Here is an 18,762-nt window from a genome sequence, read left to right as displayed (position 1 = left end):
GAATACAAGGGCTCAGTCCTCAAAGGTAAACTGTATTTAAAAAATTGAGGTTCTGTAACTTTCTTGCAAATCTTGCAACTTACGCACATTTAAATATTGGCATAATGAAAAGAGCATATGGTCTTTGACCTTGCTTAGACCTTGATTTGAATCCGCATTCTGCCCATTAGCTTTGGGTTCATGTGTGTTTACTCAGTTGCTATTTTAATTTTAATTTTTAATCTAGAAAATGAGGTTAATGACCAGCTTGTAGTGGTTGTTATGAAGAAGTAAAAAAGTACATATAAGATACTTAGCACAATAGCTGACACCAGTAATGTTCAGCAAACAGCAGCTGAACATTAACATTAGTTTTTAAATAGCTTTATTGAAATAATTCATATGCCATAGAATTTACCTTTTCTAAAGTATATAATTCAGCGGTTTATAGATTCACAGAGTTGTGCATCCCTCATCATAATTTAATTCTAGGACATTTTCATCACCTCAGAAAGAAACTCATTAGCAGTCACTCCCTAGCTCCCGAAGCCCTCAGCCCTTGACAACAGTAATCTATTTTCTGTTTCTACGGATTTGCCAATTCTGAACATTTTCTATCAATGGAATCATACAATACATGGCTTTTGTAACTGGCTTCTTTTACTTAGTATAATGTTTTCAAGGTTTCAGGTTTCATCCATGTCGTAGCATGTTATCGATACTTCTTTTCCTGGCCAAATCCCATTCCATTGTATGGATATACCACATTTTGTTTATTCATTTATAGCTCACTTGCCTTCACCTTGTAGAATAGGTCCATGCTTCTTCCTCCTTGTTTCCAGGCCACAGAAACAAGCACCTAATGGGAGATGGGGAGGGTGGGGACCCATTGAACAATATTTTTTAAAAGTCTCAATTTCAGTAATTTTTGGCATTCTGCGTTCCAAGAGTTTTGATCAGTTTATCTAATCAGTCCTTTTAATACCCCTTTTAAAACTGAGAAAATCACCAGAACATTAAATGTAACCTTCAAAACTGCTTTGTTGGATTGAGCAAATAGGGATTCCAAGGTAAAAAGCATTCTAGGGTCTGACAGAGCAAAAGGAAACTTTGCCAATTGACGTGTTTTTCTTGGATGGGTCCTGAGATAGAGTAAAGCAAAAGCTGTTTCCTGTGGCTCAGTGACAGAGCAGCAGATTGACCTTGTTTATTCAGCTGGTTCATTTGTCCTTTGTGTCAGTGAACCCCATGTGGGTCCCAGGTAACAAATTTTTAGTTTATCTAATTTGTATCCTTTCACACAACTAAAACATGTTAAAGGCAACAGGGGAAAAAAATGAGGTGCCTGGATCAGAATAAAATTTATTATTTATATAGATGTTGCATATTTATTGTAGAATTTTTTTAATTGATTTTTTTAAAGTACTACGGGAGCAAACCATTTAACATTTGTTTACATACTTCCAGACTTCTTAGACAAACGTTTATTTACAAAAATTAGGTAGTAATATTCATATGGTTTTCTAACCTGCTTTTCATGTTGTGAACATCTTTCCTTGGTGGTAACTATTCATCTACATATAAATGAAAAAAACTTCCAGGCTTCACAATAAATACTTAAAGGCATTTTGACCAGAACCATTAGAAATTAATTAAGAAGGATGTTGCTTTGGCTTTGGTACCTCCTGTATAATGGGAAAATTGGCAATAAGTATTAAAATATTATGAGGATTTGCTGAAGATAAGAAACCCCACCTTTTCCATCATACAGCCTTAAAATTGCTGGCTTTCTTTGAGAGAAAGCAAACGTTGGCTTCTGTATCCAAGTCTCCTGTCGGGGTCTGGCCCCACTGCTCCGTGTCTTCAGGGGCTTCTGGAACTACAGTGATGTCCGGGATCCCACCGCAGACTCCCTGAAGGGTGACAAAGAAACGGGAATGCCGCCCGGGCCGGGCCGGAATCCAGTGCAGCCCTTAAGGAGGGGGCGTTGGCCAGCAGGGCACTGGCGCTCGGGGCTTGGTCCGCCCGGCCTCTGGGCCTTCCAGCTGGGAAGGCGGCGTCGGTCACGCGGTCCCTCCAGCCGCTCTGGAACCCTGTGTGGGTGCTGGTGCCGGGAGCTGCGGGGGAGGGCGGGGCCATGTGGTCGGTCTCTATGGAGACGGCGGGTTGCCGGCCCCGCCCCTGCCCCTCAGGCTGCGTCCGGGGTCCTGCTCTTGCAGCTCCACGCGGTCCAGAGAGGAGGCAGACGCTTGGAGCCGCGACTCTCCGCCACCTCCCGGAGGTAAAGCGCTTGCCTTCCGGGCTGCACAGCTTTTTCTTGGGGCCCTGGGGGCCCAGCTCCCGGGCGGTTTAGTTCCCGGTGCAGCCTCGGGAAGACCCAAAGCAGCGCCCTCGCTGGGCTCCCCCTCGGTGACCTTGGAGAACCACAGCACTGAAGTGGCGTTTGGGAGAAACACCACTGTCCCTGCCTAGGGTCAGGTTTGAATTGGGCTGTGGCCAGTAAACTCTTATCTCCTGCAGAGCATTTGAGATAGGGATGAAGTCATTGAGTTATTGAGAAGTTTGGAAAACACTGATCTTCATAGGATTCTGAGCTGGCTCACAGCGACACCCTCCCTCCTTCGGGCAGTTCTCACCCTCTTCCTCTGGCCAGAGTCCGAAAAGTGGGGTCACGAGGCGGGGGGGGGGGAGTGAGAGGGATGGGGGGCAGGTAGTGAAAGAGAAATACAAAGAATCTACTGCGAATACAGTAAGTGGTTAGAACTGTATAGCTCTGAATAGTTAATATGCTAAGATTTGATGAATAGGGTTATAGTCATATATAGATCAATAAGATCAAATCTTAGTTAAAATCGTGATACTTATATTTTATCTTTTTAAAAGGACCCATGCTCTGCTTATTAATCAACCTTGCCATGTATCAGAACAGAATATCCTAACAACACACGCATTCAAGTGCAGCACAACCCGTGTAATTGTTTTCAGGCCCGTCTTGACATTTGTGCATCATAGGAACCTCAAAAATTGTGCTCTAAAAACCATTATTTACGTGAAAGAAAGTAGGGGTTGGAACTTGGAAGTTTTAGAACAACAATAATTGATTATTCTTCTTGAATGAATTTAAATAGTACAGTCACTTCTTGTTATACTTTTTATGTTATAGCTTTAAACTTCTATATCTGTGAGCAAATCCGGCATTTGATTATGTCCAGTTTTGGCCACAAAACTTCTCCTGTGCCTCAAAACATGCTATTACTTTCATTATTTATTTGTGCATTTAATAAAAATTATATACCAGTTTATGTTCAAAATGGCATGTTTTTACATGCCCTGAATATAGGACATTTTACTTAACTGGAATTATCTTTCATTTCTATTTTTTCACAAATCACACTCACTTTTCCTGTATACCAGTTCTTTTCTGCAACCTTTAGAACCACACAACCTCTGAGGAGGTATATTTAAAGAATTAACTTTTAGAAAATAAATGAATCATTGTACGACTTGCAATGTGAATTGCCAAAATACTCAAATGTAGGTACCTCTGTGCCAGGGAACAATGTTTTGTTTCCAGTTTCCACTCCAAGTCAGTGTCTTGCACAGTGGAGTAGGACCCGAGTAATTTACATTCCTCCAGCTGTGTAACCAATCACCTGTGGAAACACAGTTAATGACAACAGGGTTTTGATTTATCCCAGTGATGATTTAGCTCTCTGTATGGACTGGCAGCTGTCCAGCCCTCTCACCCCTTAACCTGGCTTTGTTTGTCACACAACAGGCACCACCCGCCACCCCCAACCCGCCTTTTTCTCCCTAAGCATGGAGGTGCAAGTGTGGATTGCTGAGTTTCTCGTTGATATGTCAGTTATAAAGAATAATAAGTCATGGGATAGAAAGTATATTTCCAGATTAACCCATACCAGTCATACATCCAATTCAAGTTACACTCACATGTTAGGAAAAATCCAGTATAACCTTTAAACTTGATACCAGTTACTACCTGTGTGACCTTGGAATATTTTCTTTACCCTGTTCTTTTCATCTGTAATCAAACTCCCAGGATGAATGTGAGAAATAAATGAGCTCGTGTATGGGAAAGAGACTTACTAGCACTGTGCCAGTCAGAGTAGCTACTCAAAAAAATGTAGGATGTTAAATATAGCCTTTATTCCATGTCCCCCTCCCCACTTTGATTTAGTTACTTAATATGTTTGTTGGATCCAGTAACATGAGAAAAACCACAGATTGGGGTCTCCTATTTTATTCCCTTTTTGCACCAAACTTTAGAAATATTTAGAGCCCTTGTTTTACAGAGTGAGGTAAGAGAGAGTTCTCCAGTTTGTGTCACCCACACTGGAGTTTCAATTCAGTGGAAAACTAGGCTGTAAGCAAAGCAGCAGCAGCGGGGCATTTCCTCTTCCAAGAATGACTCGCTACTTTGTACTAGAACAAGAGAGATCCTAAATGATCAAGGAAGAACTTTGTGGTACAGTATTTTGGCTTTTGGAGAAAGCACATGGAGAAGAGATGAAAACAATGGATGAGAATTTGATTTTGTACATTTAGGTTTTGAGTCTCTCTTGGTATTAGAAGATACTGTAGCTGTCCGATTGTAAACATAATTCACAATAAATATTCTTACCCCCAGAGTGAATTCTCATCTCAAATACGTACGCTTTCTTCCAATTTGCTGATGTTGTGAAAGAATAATCTGTCCGATCTACATATGAATTCAATCCTAAGCTTATTTTGCCATCTAACTCACTTGACATAATGATGGAAATTACTAATAAGAAGATCACACAAGTTGATAAGTTGTTACAGTTGTGATGCAGTTGTCAAATCCTAATAATCGGTGAAGGAATTTGGCTTTTTCTTGGCTAGCAACTTTTCTTTCAGCCCTTGAATTTAGAAAATTGGTGGATGTGAACAATTATTCATTTATTCACTCAGCAACTACTTGCCAAGTCCCTACCTGTTGGCAGGCACTACAAGGTAGGCAGCTTCTAAAATGACTCCCAACGACCCCAGCTTCCTGGTATTCATGCCCTTTTGAATCTCCTCCCCTCAAGTGGAGGCTAGACTTGTTTCTAATGCAGGGTTTGCCAAACTTTTTCTGTAAAGGGCCAGGTAGGAAATTTGTTTTGCTCTGTGAGCCATATGGTTTCTTTCCCAATTACTCAATTCTGCTGTTGTACTGAAAAGCAACCGCAGGCAATATGTAAATAAATATGATTAGCTGTCTTTCAATAAAACTATTTACAAAAATGGGCATTGGGCCAAATATGGCCTGCTGACCATGTTTGCTGACCCCTGCTCTGACGAATCAAAAAGCAATGGTATATCACTTCTGAGATTTTGTTACAGACTCTAGCTTCCGTCTTGCCTGCCCTCTCTTGCCCTCTCGCTTGCTTACCTGGGTGGAAGCCAGCTGCCGTTTTGTGAGCTAAGCTGTGGAGAAGCCCACCTGGGAGGGGAGCCTCCAGCCTGCAAGGAACTGAGGCCCTTTCTCCTCAGTCTGTGAGGAACTGAATCGTGTGACAACCCTCTACCCGAGCTTGGAAGTGGATCCTTCCCCAGTTCAGCTTTGGGATGACAAAAGCCCCAGCTGACACTTGGGTTGTGAGAGACCCTGAACCAGAGGACCTACTTAAGCCATGCTTGACCCCTGACTGTGAGAGAATAAATGCTTTTTTAAAGCAACTACGTTTTGGGACTGTTTGTTACACAGCACTAGATACCCACCATGATACCCACACTAGACAACTAATACACTTCATGATAGGCTCCTTTAACAATGAACAAGAGATATGCTACATATTACCTCCTTCTCTTGGAGATTGACTGAACATCAATATACTAAATTTGCAAAACATCCTACAAAAAAAGTTTTAATTTTGTTCAATCAATCATTTCCAGGCATATTTAACCACAGATGCTGCTTTTCTGGGAAATACCTATTAATACCTTATGGAGCTACTATTTGGAGAGTTTTGTGTTTTATTTTTTAGAGGCTGAAAGAATTTTTTAAAATTATTTTATTTTTATTTTTAAAATTTTTGGCTGCGTTAGGTCTTCGTTGCTGCATGTGGGCTTTCTCTAGTTGTGGTGAGTGGAGGCTACTTTTCGTTGTGGTACACGGGCTTCTCATTGTGGTGGCTTCTCTTGTTGCGGAGCACGGGCTCTAGGTGCACGGGCTTCAGTAGTTATGCCTGGCAGGCTCTAGAGTGCAGGCTCAGTAGTTGTGGCGCACGGGCTTAGCTGCTCCTCGGCATGTGGGATCTTCCTGGACCAGGGATCGAACCCATGTCCCCCGCATTGGCAGGCAGATTCTTAACCACTGTGCCACCAAGGAAGTCCCTGGGGAGATTTTAAATGCTGGACTATGAAAAGAAATCATTCCATTTAAAGAAGTAGTGATTGCCAGCATGCCGTCTCTCCCTGGATCAAATAACTAGTCAATAAAGTAACATATTCATTTAAGAGAATGAATGTAATCCTGTGGGAATTTGTATCTGTGTCTATGTTTATATCTGTATATGATGTACTGTACTCACATATTGAAGCCCACCAGCAGAGATAGCAACTATTCTTTCTGTAATGTTCTGCTCATTTTGTAACTCAGTAATACCTTACCACAGAGGATAATACCAATTTTGAGAAGTTGCTAAATAAAAATCCCTTATGTTGGCTCTTGGAGAGATTTCACATAACAACAGCTGGGCATCTTATGAAACTAAGGATTTGTTTTGATTTAATGTTGATTCAGAGGGAGGTATTTAATTTTCCACATTGCCATGAGGTTTTTATCTGAACATTATTTGTACTGTAGTTTGCCAGGACACATCACTGCCTTGCTTCACACGTGAGGAGACTGAGGCTCAGAGATGAAATTACTTGTAAAGCTTTAATTTTGGGGTGGGGAGGTTGAGGTTTTTTGTTTGTTTTTGGCCGTGCAGCATGTGGGATCTTAGTTCCCAGACCAGGGATCAAACCCATGCCCCCTGCAGTGGAAGCATGGAGTCTTAACCACTGGACCACCAGTGAAGTCCCTAAGGCTTCAATTTAGGGGGATCAGAGCAGGAATTCAAATTTGGTGCTCACCATATCATGCTGCCCTTCTGTAATATTTCTAAAACTGTTCCTAATATGGTACGTGACTTTCCGAGATATTCATTTTTAAAATGTGCTTCTGTCTCATTGAAGTGTAATAAGCGAAGAGGCACCACCAGCGTTTGGTTTATTCTCAGATTCTTCTGACTTGCCAGTAAAATTTCTTCAGCTACTCCAGGCTGAAGAAATTCACATTGTTCCCTCTCTTCTTGGTATTTATAGCAACAGAGGGTTGCTTAGAAACTTAGACATTTCTGATGCTTGAATCTCAGCTAGAATTTCAGTGGAAGCAGTCATCCAATTGTGTTTTAACATCTTCTGTAATGGACATAACCTCCCAAGACAGCTAATGCTGCTGAAGTGATTGTTTTCCCACTTAGACTGAGCCAAAATCCATCTCTCTGACCTCATCCATTGTTCTTAATTTTGTCTTCTGGGCACTCACAAGCCACGTGTAATTGAATTTATATGTAAAAAGCCTCCAGACATTGATGTACGTGTGGTACAGTGTGAGAAAGTGGTCCACTTGCTTTTCTCTTTTTTAAATAGATACTCTGTTTTCTATAAATGGAAAATTCTCTCTCTTCCTCTTTGATTTGAAATCTAAGAAGTGCCCATGTATACATGAGTCTATCTATTTTGGACCCTTCTCTTCTGCTCCCCTGATTAGTTATTTGTCCCCATGCTAATACAATGTCATCTTATTAGTGCAGCTTTATAATAAGTTTTTCTACATTAATTGTTTATTAAAGTATAGTTGATTTACAATATTATATTAGTTTCATGTATATAGCATAGTGATTCAATAGTTTTACAGATTGTACTCCATTAAAATTTATTACAAGGTAATAGCTGTAATTCCCTGTGCTATACAATATATCCTTGTTTTTTTGTTTGTTTGTTTTTATTGAAGTACAGTTGATCTACAAAGCTGTGTTAGTTTCAGGTGTATTGCAAAGTGATTCAGTTAATGTGTATATGTTAATCCCAAACTCCCAATTTATCCCTCCTCTCCTATAATAAGTCTTGATATCTAGAAACACATCTCCCTCTCTTGCTCTTCCAGACTGTCTGGACTACTTTAGCCTTGTAAATTTCCATAAATATTTTAGAATCAGCTTTTCAAGTTACACACATACAGTATCACTTTGGGATTTTTTTGAGATTGCATTGAATCTGTAGATCAATTTGAGAGAATTAGTCTCTTCATTTTTCTGAATCTCTAATACATATCTCTAAACATTTCTCTCCATTGATTTAGGTCTCTAAAAATTGTTTTTCAGTAAAGTTTTCTATCTTTATAAAGTTGTACTTTTACTTTTTCTAGGTACTTAGTAGTATTTGATGTTGTTTTAAAACTTCTTAATCAAAATAGAAGATATAGAAAAATATGCATGTTATAAGTGTAATACTCGATGAATTACAAAGTGAACTCACCCAGGCTCCCACCCCTAGGTCAATACCAGCACCCCAGAATCCCCTCTCATATCCCTTCTAGTCATTACCTTCTCTTTCCTCCCCAAAGGTAACCACTATCCTGACTTCAACCACTAGAGCATAGAACTTTGTATAAATAAAACCATGCGAGGGGCTTCCCTGGTGGCGCAGTGGTTGAGAGTCCGCCTGCCGATGCAGGGGATGCCCCGGTCCGGGAAGATCCCCCATGCCGCGGAGCGGCTAAGCCCATGAGCCATGGCCGCTGAGCCTGCGCGTCCGGAGCCTGTGCTGCGCAACAGGAGAGGCCACAACAGTGAGAGGCCCGCGTACCGCAAAAAAGGAGAAAAAAAAAAAAACCATGCAAAATGTTTTACTTTGTTTCCAGCTTCCTTTGTTTAATGTCTTAGGTGTGTGATTCATGCATACTGTTGTGTGTAGCAGCAGCCTGTTCACTGACCTGTAGCATTCTACTGCATGAATATATGACAATATATTTATCTATTCAACCATTGATGGATGCTTGGGTTGTATCCAGTTTGGAGCTATCCAAAGCAGCTATGAACATTCTTGTGGATATATTTGGTCCATATGTGCATGATTTTCTGTTGGGTCAAGTGTATGCATATGTTCAACTTTAGGAAATAATGCCCGTTTTTCAAGTACTTATACTAATTTACACTTTGACCAGCTATATATGAGTTCTGGATGCTCACCAACACACAACTTTGTCAGTCTGTGCTGGATAACAAACCATCCCCAAATCTGAAACAGGAATCATTGTTTGTCACAATTCTGTGGGTTCACAATTCGTCTGGGCAGTTCCACTTGCTGTTGTAGGCTGGGGTCATTCGTTTGGTTGCATTTACCTGAGAGCTCAGCTGGAACTGGAATACCCGAGATGGCTTCATTCACACATCTGGTGCTCTGACTGGGGTGGCTGAAATAGTTGGGGGCTGGTTCAACCTCTGTCTTTCCATGTGGTCTCACCTCACTCAGTAATCTAGCCCGAGCTTATTTACCCGGCAGCTAGATCTCAAGAGTGCAGAAAGAGAAACTGCAAGTCTCAAAGCCCAGGACCAGAAGTCATATATCATCACTTCCATAACATCCTATTGGTTATAACAAGGCAGTGCTAGTGCAGATTTGTGGGGAGGAAGGGCAATAAGACTCCACTACTTGATGGGAGAACTGGATAGGAGCAATCATTCCTGGCCATATGTACAGACAGTATACCATGTTGCTTCCTCTGGTCACAACAATTCACATGCCTTTCACAAGCAGAATGCATATACCCCATCCCCAGACACCCAAAGTCTCATCCAATTATGGTATCAGTCTAGAAGTCCAGTCTCTCGTGATCTGCATCAGGCCCAATTGCAAGTGAAGCTCCTTGTCTGTCGCTGCTCTTGAACTGGAGACGTGTGAATTTAGCTGTCTCCCAGACACCTAGATTACACTAGTGAAACACAAAAAGGGTAACCACAGCAGTCTTTCCTATTCACAAAGGCGGGAAACAAGTCACATGGCAGTTTCTGGTCCATAGCAATTCTGAAATTCAGCCAGACCAGTTGTCCTGATGATTCCTTGATTATGGTCCAGGTCTACTCCCTGGGAGTAATCTCCTGATCCATTGATCTCAGCTTCTCTTGGCTCTGCACTACTGACTCTTCGCTCTGTCCTCTGCGTCACCCATCTTTCTCAATAAGAAATTATCTGTGGTTGCAGTTGCAAAGCTTTCTCAGCCTGCTTCTTACCTGTAGAAAGTTGGAGGCTCAGAGACTATTTCAGGCCTTCTCAGTCCCTTTTATTTCAAGCTGGTCATGCTTTCACCAGAACAATCTTCTTGACAATTTTGTGGGTTTTCTGTGTATCTTATTATAATCCATTCTCTTCAACAAAGGCTGCATCCACAAATCCCTTTGAGATAGGCCCCTGGCTGCCTTGGGATATGAATCAGGGTGCTGTGGGACAAAGTCTCTAAGACTCTTAGGAACTCTTTTATTTTCTAAATGAGAGGGTCTATGAGACACACCACCTTAAACCTTTCAAAGACCTTATCAAGGAGGTCTTTGAAATGAAGCCATTTATTACTTTGAGACTTTTTGCTGGCTGGAGATACTGTACTAGATGTTCTTTATTTCTGCTAGATTCTGCTAAAAAACTAGATTTTCAGGTCAGTTCATGTCTCTCTTATTGTATCATATTCAGCTAAGAAGCCAGTCAGAACTTTCTATATCCTGCTTGGAATCTCTTTAGCCAGGTCTGCACATTCCTTGGTAGATTTCCTATTGTCCACATTAATGCAGGCAACAGTGTTACTAAACATTCCACTGCTACATAACACAGGTGATCCTTTTTCTAGCCTTTCTTAGCAACTTCACTGTTCTTCTAGGCTCCACTGACAGTCTCCTCACCACCCTTCCAATTTCCACTTGCTGCTCTTTTTCGACATCATTGCCATATGCTTTAAGTTATGTTATGGCAATACTCTACTTCCAGGTATGAATTTTTTCTATCAGTTTTTATTGCTGAATGACAAAATGCTCCAAACTCTAGTGGCTTAAAACAATCTTTTACTGTTATGATTCTGAGGATCAGCTGGGCCCAACGGAATGCAGTGGTTCTACTCCATGTGTTGCTGACTAGAATCTTCCGTTCCTACTATTCTGCAGTGCCACTAGTGTCATAAATCTAGTGAGATATATTTGCGAGTCTGTTTCTGGACTTAACTGGTTTATTTGTCTATTCTTATGCCAATATCTCATGCTCTATTTACACTGACTTTATAGTAAATAAGTCCTGATACCATGTAGAGTAAGTCTTATTACTTTATTCTTTTTAAAGTTGTCTTTGCTGTTCTTGACCCTTTGCATTTTCATACACATTTCATAATTAGTTTGTCAAACACACACACACGTGCACACAAACACCTCACCCCACTGCTGGGTTTTGATTAATAGATTAATTTGGTACAACTAAACATCTATATAGACATTACTGTTACTTAGATCTTTAAAAATTTCTCTTGATAAAATTTTTAGTATTCTATGTGGAACATTTGTACCTCTGATTTAAATTGGATTTTTAAAAGTTATTATAAATGACATACTGTTTTTTAATAAAAATTTGTTTTTAGTATACAGAAATACAGATTTTTTTATGTTGACTTTGTGTATAACAACCTTCCTAAACATGCTTTAAATCTGACAATTTACCTGTAAATTCTTCAGTATTTTCTACATATAATTATGCCACTAATAAATAATGACAGTTTTTTCCTTTTCAATGATTATAATTTAATTTTCTTGCTTTATTACATTGGACAGAATTCCAGAACAATATTGAATAAAGATAGTAGTGGCAATTATAAGGAAAGTTTCAACATTTTACTATTAAGTTTAATGTTTGCTAGTTTCTTATAATATGTCCTAATTTGGATTAGGAAGTTTCTTCTAGTTCTAAGTTGGTAAGATTTTTTTTGTTATGAATGGGAGTTGAATCTTATCAAATGCACTTTTTGTATCTACTGAGATTTTCATGATTTTCTCCTTTGTTTTATTAATGATGAGAAGTGCATTGATTTTGTAATATCAAATCAAATTTACATTCCAACTTGCTGGTGATATAATAAGATTTTTAATACATTGCTGGGTTTGGTGTTCTAATATTTTGACTAGGATTTTTGGACCTATGTTTATGGTAATAAACCTATAATATTCCTCTCTTATAAGGTTCTTGTTGGGTTTTGGTGTTAAGGTTATGCTGACTTCATAGAAGGACCTGGAAATAATTACCACTTTTTCTATTCTCTGGAATAAGTTTGTTATTTCTTCCTTAAATGTTTGGTAGATACAAATATTGGTTCCAGGAGTAAGGTGCTGCCATACCAACATCAATACATTCCAAATTATGTGACATTAACATCCAGTCTGGCAGCATGAAATTGTTATTGGAGACTTGGAGAGTCAGCAATCCATGTTACCAAAAAAATGTATAAAAGTATAGTCTAGAATAGCTTAAAAGGCATATTACATACCTAATGAGCTTGTACTTTATACAAAGAGGTAGAAAATGACTGTTATTAGAATGTGTTCATTTCTACTGGCTGCATTTGCCAAGGTACTACAAGAATTAAAGGAGCTCAGAAAATATTTGGCTGGTTTGCAAGCAGGAATGAAAAGGAAATCAGAGACAACCAAAAAACTCAGGGTTTTGCAAGCTTGGAAGGTGCAACTGATTCACATGTTCAACTAGTTAAGAAGAAACAGAGAAGTCCTTTGAGCAAAAAAGTCTGCTTAAAACTCTGCCTAGCGGCAAAGACCAAGTCAGGAAGAGTATGGTTGTCACACCATTGTTAGGATCTCTGAATGGAATAAGGTGGTACCCAGCAAATACTTTCACGCTGGGAAAATATCTCAAAGAGGGGAGACTTAGGGTTTGGCTCTTCCTAAGGAAAGTCTGATAGGCTCAAACTACTTGCAATTAAATTGAGAGAGAGAGAGAGAGAGACAAGTCTCTAAACAATTGTGGCACATAGCACTGCCTGGAATCAAATAACTTGAGATAGATATTGAGAAAGCCATTTTGTCAAAGGAGTTACCTACACGGTATAAAAGAGAATGTGATTGTTTGAGACTAAAAATGATAACTGGGTTCCAGCCTTCTACAGCAGGATCTCAGAACTGCTACGGATTAACTCTTTTATATATCGTTCTTCTCCTTTACAAATGGGAATACTTATTGTAGTTATCCTTTTCCTGTTCTACCATTATATATATTGTGTGTAGGAGCTGGTACCAGATAGCTTATCTTTTTAGTTCAGAGTTCTCTAGATCAAGAGTAGGTATATCTGGGTCTGTAGAGGCTGTTATGAATCATTTCTATCTCCTGGGGTCTAAGCTCAAAATACTGATGAGATCGAACTTTGGGGTTGTCTGCTTTAAGGCGTGGATGAGTGTGTTCTGCACGTGGGAAAGGAAGGGAACTGATCCAAAGGGTGAACTGTGGTAGATTGTATTACTGTCTGCGCTCTTGTGTAATCCTCTCCCCTTGAGTATGGGCCAGACGTAGTGACTTGCTTTTACCTAATAGAACAGAGCAAAAGTGATGGGATACCAATTCTGAGGTTAGGTTACAAAGAGACTGTGGCTTCCCTCTTGTGTGCCCTCTCTTGGTTTTTCATTTGCTTCCTCTGATGGAAGCCAGCTGCCATGTGAACTGCCCTATGGAGAAGCCCATCTGGCAAGGAAAGCAAAGGATTCCTCCACCCAACAGTCCACGAGCAACTGAATCCTGGTCACAGCCACATGAATGAGCTTCAGATCCTTCAGATGGGGCTGGAGACCTGGCCAACACACTGATAGCAGCCTATGGGAGATTTTGAAGGAGAGGTACCTGGTATGTACTGAATTGTGTCCCCCCACCCCTAGATCCATATGTTGAAGCCCCCACCCCCGATGTGACTACATTTGGAGGTGGAGCCTATAAAGAAGTAATAAAAGTTAAATGAGGTTATAGGGTTGGGGGCCTTAATCCAATAGGACTGGTATCCTTATAAGAAGAAGAAGAAGAGATACCAGAGCGCCTCCTGCACCCCACCCCGTGTGTGCTCAGAATGAAGGCCTTGTGAGAACACAGCAGGAAGACTGCTGCCTGCACGGTAGGAAGCGAGGCCTCACCAGAAACAACATGCTGATCTTGGACTTTCGGCCTCCAGAACTGTGAGAAAACAAATTTCTGTTGTTCAGGCCGCCCAGTCTGTGGTGTTTTGTAATGGCAGCCCTAGTAGACTAACAATACTGTACCCTACTAGATTGTGCCTGGATTCCCGACCCTCAGGAACTTTGAGATAATAAGAAGAGTTTGTTGTTGTTTTTTTTTTTTTTTTTTTTGCGGTACGCGGGCCTCTCACTGTTGTGGCCTCTCCCGTTGCGGAGCACAGGCCCCGGACGCGCAGGCTCAGCGGCCATGGCTCACGGGCCCAGCTGCTCCGCGGCATGTGGGATCTTCCCGGACCGGGGCACGAACCCGTGTCCCCTGCATCGGCAGGCGGACTCTCAACCACTGCGCCACCAGGGAAGCCCGAGTTTGTTGTTTTGAGCTGTTAAGTTTTAGGGTAATTTGCTATGCAGCAATAAATCATTCATATATTAGCCTAACTTTTTCTTCTATATCCTCTTTGACTTATGTCCTCAAAAGCTAGCACTGGGGTGGGGGTGGGGGCTCCCTCTTTGAGCCCTTCAGATTCTTGCTTTCCAGAGAAAGAAAAATTCAGTATTCATGGCTGATAAAGAATCATTCCAATTTCTGAGTCATTTTGCCAGCAAAGTAAAAAACAGCTCTGGTTTGGGTTCACATTTGGGTCCAGGTAGTTGAGGAGAGAATAATCGCAATGATTTAGAGTTCATGAACTCTCTGTGTATATTTGTATGGATATGTATATATGCATTGCTCTCATTGTATCTATATAAACAAATATATGTAAATGAATTGCTGTAATTCTATTATTCCTATATGGACAACATTAATATACTGGATGTTCTAGGTGTGGACGAAAATAATTTGCTGAGATGTCAGCTGGGAATTCTCCCAGGGAAAGCTTGGAAATGGAGAGCTTCCACACAAGATTCAGTGCCTGGACACCTTTTAGCAACAAGTCATTAAACTGACAGGTGAGTCACATACTCTAGAATAAGACAAGCTTTCTAAGGTGAATTTTACTGTGATATATTGGGTCTCATGTTGCCATATTTAAAATAAAATAAATACTTGTAAAGAACTTAGTTTTTGAGTCACTTTAAACAAAAATAAACCTACCCCAAAGATGGTCTCTCCTCACCCTAGTCCACGACTCCAATCTTATGGGAGGTACAAGAGCTGCTCCCACTTTTGCCCTGTCAGCACCTCCAGAGGTGAAACAGAAACCTCCAGGACACACCCTGGTTGCTGTAAGGGGGAGGAGACAAGAGAAGGTGCTTTGGTGGTATTTTGGTGTGGAGAGTGTTGATATGTGTTTCTTTAATTCTCTCTTCCCTCTTGTGCCAACTGCATGGTTCCCTGGGGCCAGGGGATGCCCCTCCTTTGAAAGATAACGCAGGAAGTAGTCACTGGAATGGCCCAGGCAGCTCTGCCAGACCTTCATGGAAAAGGGGGCTGCCTGGGTCCTCAGAGCTCCTGCGTGGTCCAGGCGCATTCACAAGGGACGGAGACCAGATGGGCTGGGACCAAAGCCTGACTAGTAATAAAGACAGTGGGTTTATAAATGTCCTCTGAGCCATGCTGGACTGAAGTCCTGGTTTGGGGGGACGCTGGTCCTGGTGTATGTCTTTCATGGAGACACTCCTAACAATGGCTCTTCAGCAAAATTTACTAACTTTCCTTTTGGTGGATGCTATGAAGAGGTAGGACTACTTCACATGGCCCTGTTTTCACAATTAAGCAAGTAGCCAGTATGTGTTTTCAAGATGAAATGTTTGGGATCTGTTTCCCGGACCACATTAGCTTAGGTGGAAACAATAGTGAGGATCCATTACCTCTTTGGGCCCTCCTTGAGCCCCTCTGCAATTACATCCCTGCCAGCCTTTCCCACCAGCCCACCCAACAAGCCTGGGCTTGCCTGCATCCCTAGATAAAAGGAGTTTAAGCTGAAGGGAGAGACCCTTACTACATATGTGAAAGTGCTTTGTGAACTGTAACGTGCAATGCAAGTATTAGCTGTGAGGTTGTTAGGTTGCCTATGGATTGCTTAGCAACTAAGAACCTATTGAACTGTAAAGGAAAATGTCATTTTCTCTCCCTTATCGCTCTTTCAGGAAAGAGTTGCTCTTATAAGTCATTGATTTGACCTCTGGACTAACAAGCAACATCAAGAATTCTTATTCACGATTTTTTTATGATGCACTAAATTACAATTAAGGTAAATGTAGCCTAATGATGTAATTATCTTAAAGAAAATAAAATATCATAAAATGTTCATATAACTTTTAAGAGTTTCTTTTTTTCTACAGAAAAAAAGCAACTGATTTTTTTTGTGTGTGTGTGGTACGAGGGCCTCTCACCGTTGCGGCCCCTCCCGTTGCAGAGCACAGGCTCCGGACGCACAGGCTCAGCAGCCATGGCTCACAGGCCCAGCCGCTCCGCGGCATGTGGGATCTTCCCAGACCAGGGCACGAACCCGTGTCCCCTGCATCGGCAGGCGGACTCTCAACCACTGAGCCACCAGGGAAGCCCCAGCCAATGAATTTTTAACATTCTCTTAGTATATTAAATTCTCCTTGGAACTCTCAGACAGATAAGATATTTGAAGTAGGTACTCCGAAATATTTGTTACATGAATGAATGGATCCAAAAAATATCTGAGAAATGACAGTGGCAGCAGCATTTAGGAATATGGGCAAGACTCATATGGCAGTGGTCACTGATTGCCGTTAAGTCCTGGTTCTTCTTATTCTTTCCCTTGCGTCCTATTATATCTGTAATTTATTTCAAAATACTCCAGCATGGCTGGTGTGACATGTGAAAGTGTTAGTTGAAATTACACCCAGGGGCAGCTAGTGTTCTGATCAAGAGTTAGTACTCTAGGGGTGATTAGCTAGCACTGTATTGGAAAGGTCACAGTGTTTTAGTTATTACCAGACACTTTGCTAATTAGCATAGCAAATATTAGATATTAGTTATTATCAGAGCAACTAGTGGCTTGTTAACATGCTGGTTGAATGCTAGAAATGGCCTGTCTTTGGTGAAATTAAAGGTATTCAGGATATGTGGACTGACCAAAATATTCCAGAGAGCCCTCCGGCATGCCTGGACCTGTCTGAAGAATCCAGCCAGGCCAGTTGGTGCTTATTAAGGATGGTTTCATCTCCAAAACATGGCCCTGTCTGACTGGGGGTTTTCTGGTAGCCTGAGGCCAACAAAAAGGATAGTAATAGAATCCTGTTTATGGGACATTGTTCTTTCTCAGTTGAATGAATCTTTCACCCAAAGGGCAGAGAGCTGGGATTTTGTCAGGCCTACAGAGGAGGCTGTATGAAGTGGTTTGGGCTTATTTACTAAAGTTTGTTCAGTGAAACTCCAGGTAGGGCCTCATTTGGGGCTGCTTTCACTACAACCTGGTGGTGGTGCTTGGGGGACAGGCTAACCCTCAAACTTCTTAGATATTCACCAAAAAGTGTCAAGAGTTGTGCAAGACCAAATTGGGTAATTTTAGTTTACAATACCTGCTTCTCTCAGTCTTTCTTACACTTTCACACAGTCATTTCATCTCTCCTACCTACGAACGCACCTTCTCCATCGTCCGCTTTCTCTGCATCCGTGGGGCTCCTAGTGGATTATCCCTAATGGAGTCACCAAGTCACTGGAGGGAGACAGCCATCTTCCAGGCATGTCAAAAGAGGCTGCAAAGACAGGCCACAGACAAAGAGGCTCTTCAGTCAATGCTTAAAAATCAGGAGGGGACTTCCCTGGTGGAGCAGTGGTTAAGAATCTGGCTGCCAATGCAGGGGACACGGGTTTGAGCCCTGGTCCGGGCAGATTCCACATGCCGCAGAGCAACTAAGCCCGTGCGCCACAACTACTGAGCCTGCACTCTACAGCCCGCAAGCCACAGCTACTGAGCCCACGTGCCACAACTACTGAAGCCCGCGTGCCTAGAGCCTGTGCTCTGCAACAAGAGAAGCCACCGCAATGAGAAACCTGCGCACCGCATTGAAGAGTAGCCCTTGCTCGCTGCAACTAGAGAAAAGCCCGCGCACAGCAACAAAGACCCAATGCAGCCAAAAATAAATAAATAAATAAATGTATATTAAAAAAAAAATCAGGAGGAAGGGAGATTTTTATGGTAGTCATTGGGTAGGCTTCCTTTGACTTCAATTTTGCAGCTTTCAAGATAAGAAAATAAGAGACCAAACCCTTTATCCATAATTGCTTTGTGGGCCATCCTGTTCTAGTCTCATGTATCACAAACCGAGCAATTTTAGTTGTAACCACTGGAGGTCATTAGTGATCTTGTGGTATATTTTGAGGCTCATCAACAGTAGGCCTGACATTTTTTCACTGGAAACTTCATTCACTGTCTGGCACCTGAATTCTTCTTTCTGTGGGAGAAGGATATGGAACTCACCTGTTAAGTGAAATTACGCTGCTTTGTTTGACAGCAGCTGTGTTTCTGCAGAGTTATATGTATTTCATAGTCCCATGAAGCTGTTATTACATGTTCTGGGCTACTAATTTCGG

At 41.4% G+C, this 18,762-nt stretch overlaps 1 protein-coding gene across 1 annotated transcript in view; it reads left to right on the top strand.

Moving 5' to 3' along the window:
- Window positions 1–94: 94 nt before the first annotated feature.
- ECT2L (epithelial cell transforming 2 like) overlaps window positions 95–18,762 on the top strand; it is a 75,205-nt gene continuing 56,537 nt past the window's right edge. Inside the window, 4 exon segments of the mRNA XM_049695631.1 lie at window positions 95–2,260; window positions 13,731–14,389; window positions 14,616–15,200; window positions 16,305–16,444. Coding sequence (XP_049551588.1) covers window positions 15,099–15,200; window positions 16,305–16,444 — 242 coding nt within the window. The 5' untranslated portion in view covers window positions 95–2,260; window positions 13,731–14,389; window positions 14,616–15,098.

The sequence above is a fragment of the Orcinus orca genome, chromosome 12 (genome assembly GCF_937001465.1).
Source record: "Orcinus orca chromosome 12, mOrcOrc1.1, whole genome shotgun sequence".
NCBI classification, from domain to species: Eukaryota; Metazoa; Chordata; class Mammalia; order Artiodactyla; family Delphinidae; genus Orcinus; species Orcinus orca.
This window is presented reverse-complemented; position numbering and strand designations above follow the sequence as displayed.